Source organism: Sorex fumeus, unplaced genomic scaffold, assembly GCF_029834395.1.
Source record: "Sorex fumeus unplaced genomic scaffold, SorFum_2.1 ptg000054l, whole genome shotgun sequence".
NCBI classification, from domain to species: Eukaryota; Metazoa; Chordata; class Mammalia; order Eulipotyphla; family Soricidae; genus Sorex; species Sorex fumeus.
Window position 1 is genome coordinate 37,173,230 of NW_026606111.1, and position 14,068 is coordinate 37,187,297.

At 42.0% G+C, this 14,068-nt stretch overlaps 1 protein-coding gene across 2 annotated transcripts in view; it reads right to left on the reverse strand.

Moving 5' to 3' along the window:
• Nucleotides 1-8,572, reverse strand: part of CEP85L (centrosomal protein 85 like) — a 124,664-nt gene extending 116,092 nt beyond the window's left edge. For both annotated transcript variants that reach the window (XM_056125071.1, XM_056125070.1), the window contains exon 1: nucleotides 8,360-8,572. In XM_056125071.1, the coding sequence (XP_055981046.1) occupies nucleotides 8,360-8,432 (73 nt within the window). In that variant the 5' untranslated portion in view covers nucleotides 8,433-8,572. The remainder of the gene's footprint in view (nucleotides 1-8,359) is intronic.
• Nucleotides 8,573-14,068: the final 5,496 nt, after the last annotated feature.

Genomic DNA, 14,068 nt, shown 5'->3' on the forward strand with positions numbered 1-14,068 from the left:
GGCTCTTTGAGAGGGGCGGAGAAATCGAACTCAGGGCTGGAGCAATAGCACAGCAGTAGGGTGTTTGCCTTGTGTGCGGCCGGCCTGGCAAAACCGGGTTCAATTCCTCCTCCCCTCTCAGAGAGCAGGGCAAGCTATCAAGAGTATCTCGCCTGCGCAGCAAAGCCTGGCAAGCTCCCTGTGACGTATTCGATATGCCAAACACAGTAACAAGTCTCACAATGGAGACGTTACTGGGCCCGTTCGAGCAACTCGATGAACAACGGGACAGTGCTACAGTGCCACCAAAACCAAAGTTATCAATAAGTAATGGAGGAATAGGAAGAAAGAGGGAGGTCAGACCAAAGGTGGCAAAGGGACGGGGCGGAAGGTCACAGGCATACAGTTATGATGGTATTGGTAACTTTTTAGATTAATATCATAAACATAAAGCCACTGTGATCACATTACCTCAGCTATAATTTTTAAATAATTTAAAAATATGTTATCATAAAAGATATAAGAATATATTAATCTGATGTATTATAAAATTATTTTTAGTTCTGGAATAAAAGAAAGAGCTTTAGAATAGATTAGTTTAGGCCAAGGTTAGAAATTAACTCAATTAACAATGATGAGATGGATAAGTATTTGATCATGCACAGAAAAAAATAGAAATTCAAATCAATAAATGTTCACCAAATACTCATAAAACAAGAAACTTGAGAAAAAGAGGGTAGCAACCAAGAAAAGATAAGTGTATCTTCTCTACGAAAAACTTACATGTCTGTTAATTTTCCTTGTAGATAGGCCAGAATTCTGTCTTATCTTCGGGTTACATGAAACAACATCATATTCAAAAAAGGTTTTGGTATTTATTTGGAATAAGGGCCATGATAGTTTAGCATTTTATAAGCCTTTGTTTCTGTTTTACAAATGAAAAAATGTAGGCAAGGTAAAAACTAATAAGTAATTTTTAATAAAACCACTACAAAAGTGAAGAAGTGTACCAAGTGATATTTCACAGGTTTACCACACTCTGAATATAACTATTTCATGGCAGCTATAATAGTAGAGAAAATATGCTACATAGTAGCAATCTATTTCCAAGCTAAAAAAGATCATTAGCATCTAGAAAATAAACATTTCAATCAAAATAAATTTTCATAAAAGAAGTTTCTATACCAAATAAATGCTATTTTTATTAATTAGCTAGTGATCTTGAAAGAAATCAGAGGAGCCAATGATTTTTAATTATCCTTTTAATTTCTGATGCATAAAATTCTAAGTGTCATATGCAATATGTTCAAATGCCAAAACTGAAACAAAATTTTACATTTTCTCTTCTAAATAATTAAGTTATTTAAGTAACTTAATTTCCTATCTAACTTCTTAATGCTGTATTCCTAAGTAAAATGAAATGTTTAATATTAATGATCTGGCATTAGTAATGTCCTGGCAAGGCATTACTTATGTCTTAAATATACATTTGAGATCAATAAATACACAATCTCTACCTCTAGGAGAGCAATGTAAGCATCTTATATAAAATGAAGTCCAAATTTTTTATTTCGTTCTTTCACATAAAGATAACTAAAGTCTACAGTTTTCTTCAGAACCTCTAATTTTATTACTGAAAAGTAGCATCAATAAGGAAATCAAATTTTACCCAACCTTGACAACGTAAAGGGGGCATAAGACAAAGTACTTGATCTTAAGTTCACTCTCAGGATATCAAAAGAAATCAACAGGCTGGAGATCTCCAACTAGAGGCACATATTGAATCCCTGGCACCTAAAGGTCCCTGGAACAGCTACAAGTGACCCTCCAAAGCACTGAGATAGGAATAGTCCCTGAGAGCTACAAGGTATGTTCAAATAAATAAATAATAATAATAATAATCACTCTTAAAGTAATCTAAAATCTTATTAAAGACTTAAATAACCTAACAGTTATAACCTAATAAAATCTCCAAATTATTCATTAGATCTGAGAGAAAGTACAGCGAAAAAGACACTTGTTTTGCACACATCAGACCCAGGTTCTATCTATAGCACCACATATGGCCACCAGATACAGCAAGGAGTGACCCTGAGCACAGAACCAGGAGTAAGCCTGAGCACCATTGGACATGGCCCAAAAACAAAAATAAGTAAATGAATAAAACCATTTGTTATAGAAGAAAAGAAGAAAAATAGAGGTAGGTCTAGTAGTCTAAAGTTGATTCTCAAAAAGGATTATGAAATAAAACTGAAGTGTCGTCCCTGATTGAAGAAATCTATACTGAACAAAACCAACACTTGGACCAGTTAAGATGCCCAGGGCAGAGTCCTCGTCTCTACACAAGACTCAGCTGCTTTCAATGTAAAGCCTCCCTGGACCAGAAAATGCCTCAATACTGAGAAAACTGGGGGGTATTTTCTCTAGTTTTAAAACTGTGCATCCCTAGCAAACTCCTTAACCATAATAAATATCTGCATTCTTTCCTATTACCATTTCTCAACACTTCAGCATCAATCTTTACGCAAGATAGTGTCTCACTGATTAGAAAATCTGCAACCTCTGTGATATTTTTTAAAGACATTTCCACTAAAACTGGTCAGAAGCATTAATTCAGTCTTTTTAAATTCATCTCATATGATTTCTTAGAAGCATGAGACTTTGGTGTGTGTTCCTTTTTGACGTTTACCACTCCCCATAACACCATACTCTCCTGGTTTCACTCTTAAGACACCAAGCAAATAGTTCTGTCTCTGGGTGACTCCTCTTTTTCAATCAGAGAAAGAGTGACTCTACATTTTAGAAGACCAAAGCTTGGTCCTCTACTGTATGCTCTGTACTCTTCATAATAACCTTTACATACTACTTATACACAGGTAACTCTCAAATTCCTGTCTCCACCTCTGCCAATTCCCTAGTGAGCTCCAGATTTTTATATACAACTCCCTACTTAATATATTACCTCTAAAAGGTAACTAATATTTCACATGGCCAAAACAGGACTCTTTCACATTTATCTTCTTCACTGTCCCCCCTCAACTCTGAAAATGGCACCACTGTTCATTATAATTACTAAAACCAAAATGAAGATATCTCTTTGTTTCCCTCTGCCACTTCCTAGCCAATAAATTCTACCACTTTTATTTCTCCAGTATACTCCAAGCTAATACAAATGCAGGTTGGCTCCAATATATTTTGTAAAGTCTGCCTCATAGTATACACTCAGTGTGTTGAAAGAATGAAGTTATCTTCCCTGCCATTTCATAGCCATCTTCCCTGAAATAGAATAGAATCCAGGGCTGGAGCAATAGCACAGTGGGTAGGGCGTTTGCCTTGCACACGGCCGACCGGAGTTCGATTCCCAACATCCCATATGGTCCCCTGAGTGCAGAGCCAGGAGTAACCCATGTGCATCCACCGGGTGTGACCCAAAAAGCCAAAAAAAAAAAAAATTAGAAAAAAGAATAGAATCCAAACTTCTTATATTGCCTAACAGCCTTCCTCACATCAGACAAATGTGCAATAAAGTCACTGACCTGTTACTCCCAAACTCCTTCCACCCACAGCTGTTTCTATGACCTCCATCTGAACACTCTGTCTTGTCCAGCATGTCATGCAGTTCAGTACAATATTACCCCTCAAAAGGCTTTTTCCTGACCAGCCTTTTCAGACTAACTCTACCCACTTTCTGCCATCTTACCAGTTTCTGTTTCTTCTTAGCACTTAAAACTAGCCAAATTATCTTGTTTGGAATTTACTCAGAGACTGATTTCTTCCTTGCCAGAATTAAGCTCCTAGGGCTAGCGATATTATCCCTGTTGTGATGTCTTCCTGGACAGCAGTACAAAGCCTCACACACACATTCACTGCAAGAGTGACTCACATTTACAAACTCTTATGTGTGAAGCACTATGCCAGACAATAGATTTTTTGTAAGAAAAGAATAGAAAATGGAAGTAAAATATCAATTTGAACAATTTGATATTCTTTTTATGTTGAGCACTTAAATTTTTTAAATGATACACAATGTAATTGCATATCCTTAAAATAGTAATAATTAGTATCACATTATAGTTTTAGGAGTTAACCATATGATTATTTTCATCTTTAGTGCATTTTAATACCAATTAAGCTATCACTCACTAAAATACTAACCACTTTCATTAATTACACCAATTTCACACATAGCACAGCGGGTAGGGCGTTCGCCTTACAAGCGGCCAACATGGCCGACCCGAGTTCGATTCCTCCGCCCCTCTCAGAGAGCCCGGCAAGCTACCGAGAGTATTCGATATGCTAGACACAGTAACAACAAAGTCTCCAATGGAGACGTTACTGGGCCCACTCGAGCAAATCGACGATCAACGGGAGGGCCTTTACCTTTACCTTTACCATCCAGTAAGAAAAACCATGAATTACTATTAAACTGTTCTGTTCTCAAATATAAAAACATTCACAATCCGACAACAGAGGTCACCAACTCACCATTTATTTCCTGGCCTCAGAATGATTTAATTTGCTTCATTCAAACAAGGAAGTAATCACTTTACAACTAACTGCTTATCAAGTTCACTTCACAAAACTCATCACTAAAATTGATTCACACATCACCCCCCAATGCCCATTATGAAAGAACATGTCCAACTGAATCAGGTTAAGAAGGCATGTTTCTTTGTTACAGTAGGACTTTTGGGTCCATCTAATTCAGAGCTATAGCAGAAAAACCTTAGCATCTGATGTAATCAAACCAGTTACTACCACTATCATTATGACATCACTAAATATCTTAAGGCAAGAATGCATCAACTAGGAAGAGGCAGATATAAAGCATTTAACAAAATGGCATCTCCTCAGATCAAGTGTTTTGTATAATTTTATTTTAGTATATTTCTAAATTTATTATATCCTACTTCCATATTTGTAAGAGTTTAATATACTAATATTTTTAAACAAAGCATAAGTCTAAGAAGGTATCATACTAGGTTTTCAAAGTATTATAAGGTTTATTATTTCAAAGTATAAGAAGGTTTCACACTAGGGAGATGAATCCATTCATGCAACTTTGTTTTGGCATTTTGCTTGTTTTTGTTTTTTTTTGTTTTGTCTTAGGGCCACACCTGGCAAATGCTCAGGAATTACTCCTGGCTCTGTACTCGCGAATTACTCCTGACAGTGCTCAGGGGATCATATGGGATGCCTGGGATCAAACTTGGGGCAACTGCATACAAGGCAAGCATCATATCCAATGGAGTATGTGGTGGTAGAGTGGTGGTGGTGGGTAGCAGGGAGAGGCCTTCATTCAACTTTGAATGAATAATACCTTTGAATAATAGATTTTTCTTAAATGCACTCAACCAAATGCATAAAAGACATAGCAGAACATGTTCTATTTAATTAACTTTCTTTTTTTAATCCTTTGTTCCTTTCTTTGGGGTAGGGGTAGGGCTGCACACCCAGAGGTACTTGAGATTACACAAGGGTAACTCCTGGTAGCGCTGTGCAAGAAACTGAATTCAGGCCTCCCATGTGCAAAAGCATGCACTCAGCCCATTAAGCACCAATCCTAAAATTAGCTTTCTAACCACACTTGCCAATACAAAAGGGGAAGAGGATTATGAGAACATGACCATAATATTTTTAATTGTAACAGTTACTATTTAAAAGCAGAAAAATTATGAGTATAGCCAAAAAAAAACCCTTAAATCCTAAAGAAACGCTAAGAAAATCAATATTTTCTAAGGCACATGTATTCTTTTTGTATTTTAACTGGGTTATCTTAAAAGTTTCTTCCAGTGTTTTAGAACACTGGTTACACATTACCTTTCTTTTTTCTTTAGTCCAGCTATGTATTTTTATAAACTTATTTTAAGACCCCTAGAATTAGCTATTAGGTAAATTTAAATACCATTAATTACATATCTGCCTTCAAACTTGCCCTTAAGACCAAGATGACTACTAAAAGTTAAATCAGAACACAAGTTCATTTTTATTTTTAAAAAATATCTCTAAAATAGCTCATCAGCAAAAATATACTATTTATTTTACTCCAATTTTTAGAAAACGAAAAAGATGCCTTCATCAATCAATGTAGAGGTCATTATCCTGACCAGCATCTGCTTCTGGTTAAAGAAACCACACTTAAATTTTCATAAATATAAGTTTTTTTTAACAAATTAAAAATAATTTTAAATATTGTATTTCTCAAGTAGAGAATAATACATAACAAATATTGTATCTCTATTACTGTAAAAATAAGCCATTCTCAACATGTAACTGATAAAAATGTTACTGGAAAAGCAAGTCCTGATTTACCAATGGTTCATCACTGCCTTCAAAGTTGAGATAAAATAAATCCTCTGTGAACATAAACTGTTCAAACTCCTTGGATTTGGTTAGATTCATACAGCATACTCTTCTATAATATCCTTTACTTCACACAGAAAAGGGTGTCAGTTACTTATAAGTACTATTTCTCCCCACATATCCCCATAGAAAACATTGGAGAAATGAATAAAATGTATGAGTGATATTACAACTCCAAGAAGCTATTACTACAAATAAAGTTAAGAGGTTAAGTTACAATGACATTACAGATGGCTACTAATATGCACAGCTAAATTGAAACCACTCCCTCAAGCCTCCAGGGATAATAAAGTGTCTTCTTGCTCACTGAAGTTACTTTTCAAGATCTGCCATAACTCAGTATGCAAGGGCAACCTCACACATGCTCTCTTTCTCCAACCACAAACAGTAAACGTTTTAGCAAAAATAATTCCCTGTTTATAATACTTTTTTATTAACTTGTGCTTACAGGATACCTATCCCTATTACATGATACCTATTTATTACATGATACCATTCTCTTAAGTGTTGTAGAACCAAATTTAAGAGAATGATTCAAACCTGTTTTTTAAAATATACCATCTATGTATAGATCTAAAGTGCAAAATGATGACTATAGAAAATTCTGTAGTGTATGTATTGTATGCCTGAAACTTGCAATTTCAAAATGTTCTCACCACAAAAAAATAAAAGGCAACTATGTGAGGTGATGGCATGTTAGTTTGTAGATACAATTTTACAATGCATACTTAGAAATATTAGCAATACATTTCAAAACAATTGTACAACTTAAATGTAACACAATGTCGGTCACAGATTCTCCAGTCAAGCTGTCAAAAGTCACATCACAAAAAATGTAACTATCACAGAACTGCATTATACAATCTGGGTCTGCACCGTGTGTGTGTGTGTGTGTGTGTGTGTGTGTGTTAAAATAATAGGGGGTGAGGAGAGCAAATAAAAGCACTTTCCACTGCCGCTTCTGCTTTTTTGGTTTTGCAAAGAGGTTTTCGGTTTTCTTAAATGCACGCCAAACGTCAGTTACACACACACAAACATTTCGTGGAACACGGTTAACTACAGGAACCCTTAGACCCCACTAAAATCACAGGAAATTTTGTGGGTAAATGAATGTGGCGTTCAGGGGGGTTGGTTCGTTTCCTGGATAAAAAGGCCCATACATACATAACTTTCACCTTCTTAAAATCAGGGCAATATTTACTCGAATCCGATGGCTTTCCTACACAACTTCTGGGCGAGGCATGCCAATCAATGGCTTTCTTGAACCATTCACCTCCCAACGCAACAACACCCCCAAACTCCCTCGATGGGGTCAGGGACGAGAAAAAAAAAATGGATTACACCCCCCAGTGCTCAAAGGTCACTGGAACCAGCTGGACAAGTCCCCCTCACGCCGCCGGAAGAGGCAGGAAGTGGGGACAAGGTTTCAGCAGGGGGGCTGAAGTCGCCCCTCGGGGATCACCCGTAGCGACAGCACCCTCCGGCGGCCCCCAAAGACGCCCCCAAGGAGCGGCTCGCGGGCGTGCGCGCCGCAGCTCCCCGCGGCTGTGGAGGCGCACCCCGTGGAAGTCCCCCCCGCTGCCGCAGCACGGTCGCAACGACCTTCGCGCCGGCTTCCCGCGAGCCCCGTTATTCCACGTCAGTCAACGCCCCACGCCGGACAACAAAGCCCCAGCCGGAGAGGCCCGGGCGAGCCCTGAAGTTGGGGTTCGGGGAAACTGAGGCCCGAGAACGATCGAGGCCTCGGAGACCCGCGGCCGGCGCCGCGCCGGGATGCGGGGCCGACCGGTCCCAGGGACGGACGCGCGCCCCGCCAGATGTCAGCCCCGGGGGGACCCGGTTGTCAGCCGCCGGGAGGAAACGGGGCGGGCGTGAGGCGGCTCCGGGGAGGCGGCCTGGGGGGTGGGGGGGAGGTAGGCCTGCAGAGGGAAGGGGAGCGGCCGCGGGGTCCCGCCGAAGAGCCGCCGCGCTCGCCCCCGACCCCCGCGTCTCGGCCACCGACTGTCCCGTTACTTACCCGCCGGGAAGCTGCGGGCTCCGGCCGGGCTGTCCCGGCCGCCAGCCTCGGAGGCCAGGAAGCGCCCCCACATCGCGCGCGGGAAGGCCGGCTGGGCCGGGGGCGCCCGACTCCCGGCGTCCGTCCTCCCAGCCGCTGCCTTTGCCTCTCGCGCGGCGGAAACTTGTGTGGAGCCTGCGCCGAGGCGGCGGGGACGGGCGGACCAGCGGCTTTTTTTTTTTTTTCACGGCTTCTCAGCAACGGGCGGGGATCGCAGGAAGCACGTTCACCGCGGACACGGCGGCGGCGGCGGCGGCGGCGGCGGCGGCGGCTGCCATGGCCAGACCGGTCGGGCCGAGCCCCGGGGCCAGAGACGCGGCGGCTGGGCGCTCACGGCGGCTGCGGGGGGCCCGGCCGAGCCGAGGCTCCGACGCTCCGGGCTGAGTTGCAGCTGCGGCTTCTCTCCGCCCCCTCAGCCTGCCGAGCCGGGGAAGGGGCGGGACCTGGCCTGCGAGGGGCGGAGCCTGGAGGGCGGGGCCTCGGAGCTTTACATAAGGCTTGCGGCGCCGGGAGGAGCTGCAGGCGGTCGTCTTTTGAGCATCCCTGAGCGCCTTTGGGTCCGGGCAGGTCCACCAGGATGTCGGGCACTGCGGGCGCCACGCTTCCTGCAAGTCCCCGGATCCTGACATCGTAGGGGGAGGAGGATCTGTTAAGAACCTTCTGTCCTGCCGTGCAGCTGCTTTCTTGACAATCACACACTCCCTGCACCTTTCGGAGAGGTGGAAGTCTTGCCCTTGAGGATTTGAGGAGCTCTTGCGGTCAAATGAGATTGGGTCTAATTTGCGCATTCCAAAAATGTGTTTTAAAAATCACTTTGGTTCCGGAGAGAGAGAAACGTTAAGACACTTTCTTTGAACGCAGCTGACCCGGTCTCTGCGTATGGTCTCCTGAGCAGAGAACCCACAGTAAGCCCTAAGCGTTGCCCCGTGTTGAATCCAAACGAACAAACAAGCAAGCAAAGAGTTCTGAAAGTGAATTTTTTAAAAAAATGTTTTTCTCAATTCACTAATTTAAAGGGGTGGAGAGAGGGAAAAGAGAAGTAGGTGCCAAAATATTTAGGACACCGGTATGTGCACCAGAAATCATAGTCAAAAATGACTCAGAGGTAAGAAAGTTTGCAGATAAGCAATAGGAAAGGAGTCAAAATGCCTCCAGAGTGAATGATAGCAGAGTAACCTTAGTTCTGCTGCCTTACCCCCAACCCGGTGCTTTCTCCTGCCACCTGGTCCGGTTCTCACCCTCTTTAACATCAAGTGCAGAATCATCTTAAAGAAACAACTGCGGCTGCATCCACCTCTTTTTAAACCTTTCTTCCCATTGGCAATATTATAACACAGCATTTAGATGCAAAGTAGTTTGATAAACATTGCCTAAGCACAGCAGGAGGCCAGCTCTGCACTATGCTGATAAAAAGTAAGCTAGAACTCAAAGCCCTTGTCGCAAAAGTTTTTGAGCCTAGTGAGGCCTCTTTTGGAAGTCTGCTCTGAGAGAATTCATATTTGCATTTAAACATCCTGTAGGTGGGAAATACATTTAGGTGTACAGTCAATTATGTGCCACCCAGGTTGTAATTTTCTTAGTTTAACAAACTCCCTACAGTAGAGTTCCACTTATTTCTCCAAATGATGATTAGCTGAACAAGTTGGGTCAACTGTTTCTAAAGATAGAAAGTCTCAGAATGTAAAAGAAGGATGTGGTGAGTTCTTTTCTAATTTAACTGTATATTAGCTCTGCACAGGTTGAAAGTTAGCTCTTTAGGGGTTGAGGTTTTGCCTTGCATGGAGCTGATCTGGCTCAGTATATAGTCTGTCAAGAACCACCAGAAGTGACCCCTGAGTACAGAATCAGAATAAGCCCCTGAGCACAGGATCAAGAACCTAAAGACTATTAACCATTACTGATCTCTGATGTATACTTGCATTTTTGTTTTGCTTTTTCAGTTTGTAAAGAACATAAAGAGATTCTTACAAGCAAAGATATTTATTGTGCTTCAGAATTTTGTTCTAATTTCAGCCGAGATAATAAAAATACGACCATCCTGTTGTTCGTCGATTGCCTCGAGCAGGCCCCAGTAACGTCTCCTTCGTCCTAGCCCTGAGATTTTTTTAAAGTGCCATATTCAAGGTTCTTTCAGGGTTAGAAAAATGAGACCCATCATTGTTATTGGTATTTGGCATATTGGGTATACCACGGGGAGTTTGCCAGACTCTGCCATGTGGGCAGGTTACATTCGGTAGTCTGCCAGTTTGTCCAAAGTAGGAATGAGATGATAAGATGTCGCGCGGCCACGCGCTTCCGGGAGCTGAGTGTGATAATCTCTGGATCCTGGCTATTGTTGGGGTTACATGGCAGTTGGTGGGTGTAACTGTCTAGCTACTGGCAGGTCCAGTCCCAAACCATGCAGGCTTGGAGATTTCAGCCCCGGGTCCCACACACCTGGGTTCCTCTGCCAGTTCTTTTATGCGTGAGGCTCATCCAAGTGTGTGAAGAGTGGTCCCAGCATGGCCTTGGCTGGGGCCCAGAGGTCTTCAGCTGTTTGGCCCTGGTGGGGACAGTCAGGCACAGGGTAGGAGAGAAATAAACATTGAATAATCACTTGTGTCTCTAAACTTTTTTTGGCTAGGTGTTTTTTGTTTATCTTTGTATGAGTGGAGTCATAGCACAGAGGGTAGGGCATTTGCCTTGCACGTGGCTGACCCACGTTCGATTCCTCCCTCCCTCTCCGAGAGCCTGGCAAGCTACTGAGAGTATCCGGCCTGCATCGCAGAGCCTGTCAAGCTCCCCTTGGTTTATTCCATATGCCAGAAAGAGTTAACAACAAGTCTCATGATGGGGATGTTACTGGTGCCCACTGAAGCAAATCAATGAATAACGGGAGGATAGTGCAGTGCTATAGATAAGGTTGCTTATGTGAAATTTTGATACTTGATGTCTTGAGAGATATGGTCACGGTCCTCCCGTTGTTCATCGATTTGCTCAAGCGGACCCAGTAATGTCTCCATTGGAGACTTTGTTGTTACTGTGTTTGGCATATCGAATACGTCACAGGGAGCTTTCCAGGCTCTGCCGTGCAGGCGAGATACACTCGGTAGCTTGCCGGGCTCTCCGAGAGGGGCAGAGGAATCGAACTCGGGTCGGCCATATTGGCTGCATGCAAGGCAAACCGCCCTACCGCTGTGCTATTGCTCCAGCCCATCTTGAGAGAAAACTTGAAAAATACAAAATCGATCACAAAAGTGAAACATAGCACTGAAATTTCATATTTAATTTCATATTTAATCGCAAACCATATTAAAATATTGCATTATTTTTCTTTAAAAAAAGACTTTTGGTTTAGTTTGGGGAGGGGTGAGAAGAGGAAGGTAAAGAAGAGACAAAGAAAGAAAAGGAAGGAAGGAAGGAAGGAAGGAAGGAAGGAAGGAAGGAAGGAAGGGAGGGAGGAAAGGAAGGAGAGAGAGAGAGAAAGAAAAAGAAAGAAAGAAAGGAAAGAAAGAAAGAAAGAAAGAAAGAAAGAAAGAGAAGTAGTTTTCTTAATTCATAATGCAAGTAAGATTTTCAGTCAGTGTAATTGTGATTGATAAAAAAGTTCTTAATCCAGGGATGTAGAGAGAAAGGGGGGAAGGAAGATACAAGAAGGAAGGAAAGGAGGGAAGGAAGGAGGAAAAGAAGGAAGATCTAACTACTGCTGTAGTCCATTATTCAATCAAAGTTTTTAGTCAGTGCAATTTTGATTAGTAGAAAGTTCTACATGCTGTTTTTTTGGTCTTTTTCAATCCTGGATGGTCTTTGCTTATCATCTTGGTTTCATCTCCCTGACCAGGGTTGGCTGACAAGTATAAGCAGACTTTTACAGGCTGACTGCCCCTGATGTGCCTAGGCTCAACCCTCAACAGTCTCCTCTTTTTCTACCCAAAATCAGGGTAGCATCACTTTTATTTTAATATTAGGTAACAACATGTATCTCTAAACTGATATTTTATTTTTAGTGCAATAATGTACTAGAGCGATAGCACAGTGGCTAGGGCATCTGCCTTGCACGCAGCCAACATGGCCGGGCCGGGTTCGATTCTTCCACCCCTCTAGGAAAGCCTGGAAAACTATTGAGAATATCTATCTTGCCCACACGGCAAAGCCTGGCCAGCTACCTGTGACATATTCGATATGTCAAAAATAGTAACAACAAGTCCCACAATTTGTTGTGAGAAGTTACTGTTGCCCCTCGAGCAAATCAATGAAGAAGGGAGGACAGTGCTACAGTGCTACAGTGCAATAATGTAGCTTTATTTAGAGAACTGTGAGGAGGGAGGGAGAGCAAGACAAAAGAAGATAGACAACACCATCTCAAGTTTAAGGCAGGCAAATCTTATAGAAATGTGTCTAAACTAACTATAACTGTCTTTTGTTTTTTCTTTTTGGGTCACACCCAGCGATGCTCAGGGATTAGTCCCAGCTCTGCATTCAGGAATCACTCTTAGGAGTGCTCCAGGGACCATATGGATGCTCAGGATTGACCGTAGCTGGCCATGTGCAAGTCAAATGTCCTACCCGCTGTACCATCACTCTGGCCCCTTATAACTGTCTTGCATGTGTTTTCTTATAAATATATTAGAGTAGGCAAGCAAGCCCCAGAATGTTAAACAACTTAAGAATAAATAGCAATAGATGAAAAGTGATATTTAAAAATTGAAAACATCTTGTGAAGTCTTAAGACACGTAGCACTGTAGCATTGTCCTCCCGTTGTTCATCGATTTGCTTGAGCGGGCCCAGTAACGCCTCCATTGTGAGACTTGTTGCTACTGTGTTTGGCATATTGCATACGCCACAGGTAGTTTGCCAGGCTTTGCCATGCGGGCGAGATACTCTTGGTAGCTTGCTGGGCTCTCGGAGAGGGATGGAGGAATTGCAAAGGAATCGAACCAGGCTCCGTCGGCTGGCCACGCACAAAGCAAACGCCCTACCGCTGTGCTGTCACTCCAGCCCAGGACAAGTAATGTTCTTAAAATAAAAAAAACCTCAAAACCACCAAAATAAGTAGAAAATTAAATCAACCATTAATAATTGAAAACAATTAGAACAATTGCCACTTGATAAAAACAGATTTGGGAAAATATCTTTAATAAAACAAAAAAAATGAACATATAGATAATTCTAGTGTATCAATAATTTGTACTACGGTATAGAATTTCTTTCAGACCACAAAAGAAGAGTATGTAGTCTAGTATGAGTTTTCGTGGTGTCAAATAGTCACTTAACAAAAAAAGAACTTGACTCTGGTTTGTTTTTTTTTATGTTATTTCAATTCTTTACACATATACTTTCAACCAAACAAAGTTGAATAGAAGACATAAGTTTATTTAGCCTATCTGTGCCTCAATTTCTTCATCTGTAATTTAAGCAATATGGTAGTTTCAGGGCTGGAGTGATAGCACAGTGGGTAGGGCATTTACCTTGCAAGGGGCCAACATAGTCAACCCGGGTTCTATTCCTCTGCCCCTCTCGGAGAGCCCATCAAGCTACCGAGAGTATCTCACCAGTGCGGCAAAGCCTGGCAAGCTACCCGTGACGTATTCGATATGCCAAACACAGTAACAACAAGTCTCACAATGGAGCCATTACTGGGCCCACTCAAGCAAATCAATGAACAATGGGAGGACAGTGCTACAGTGCTC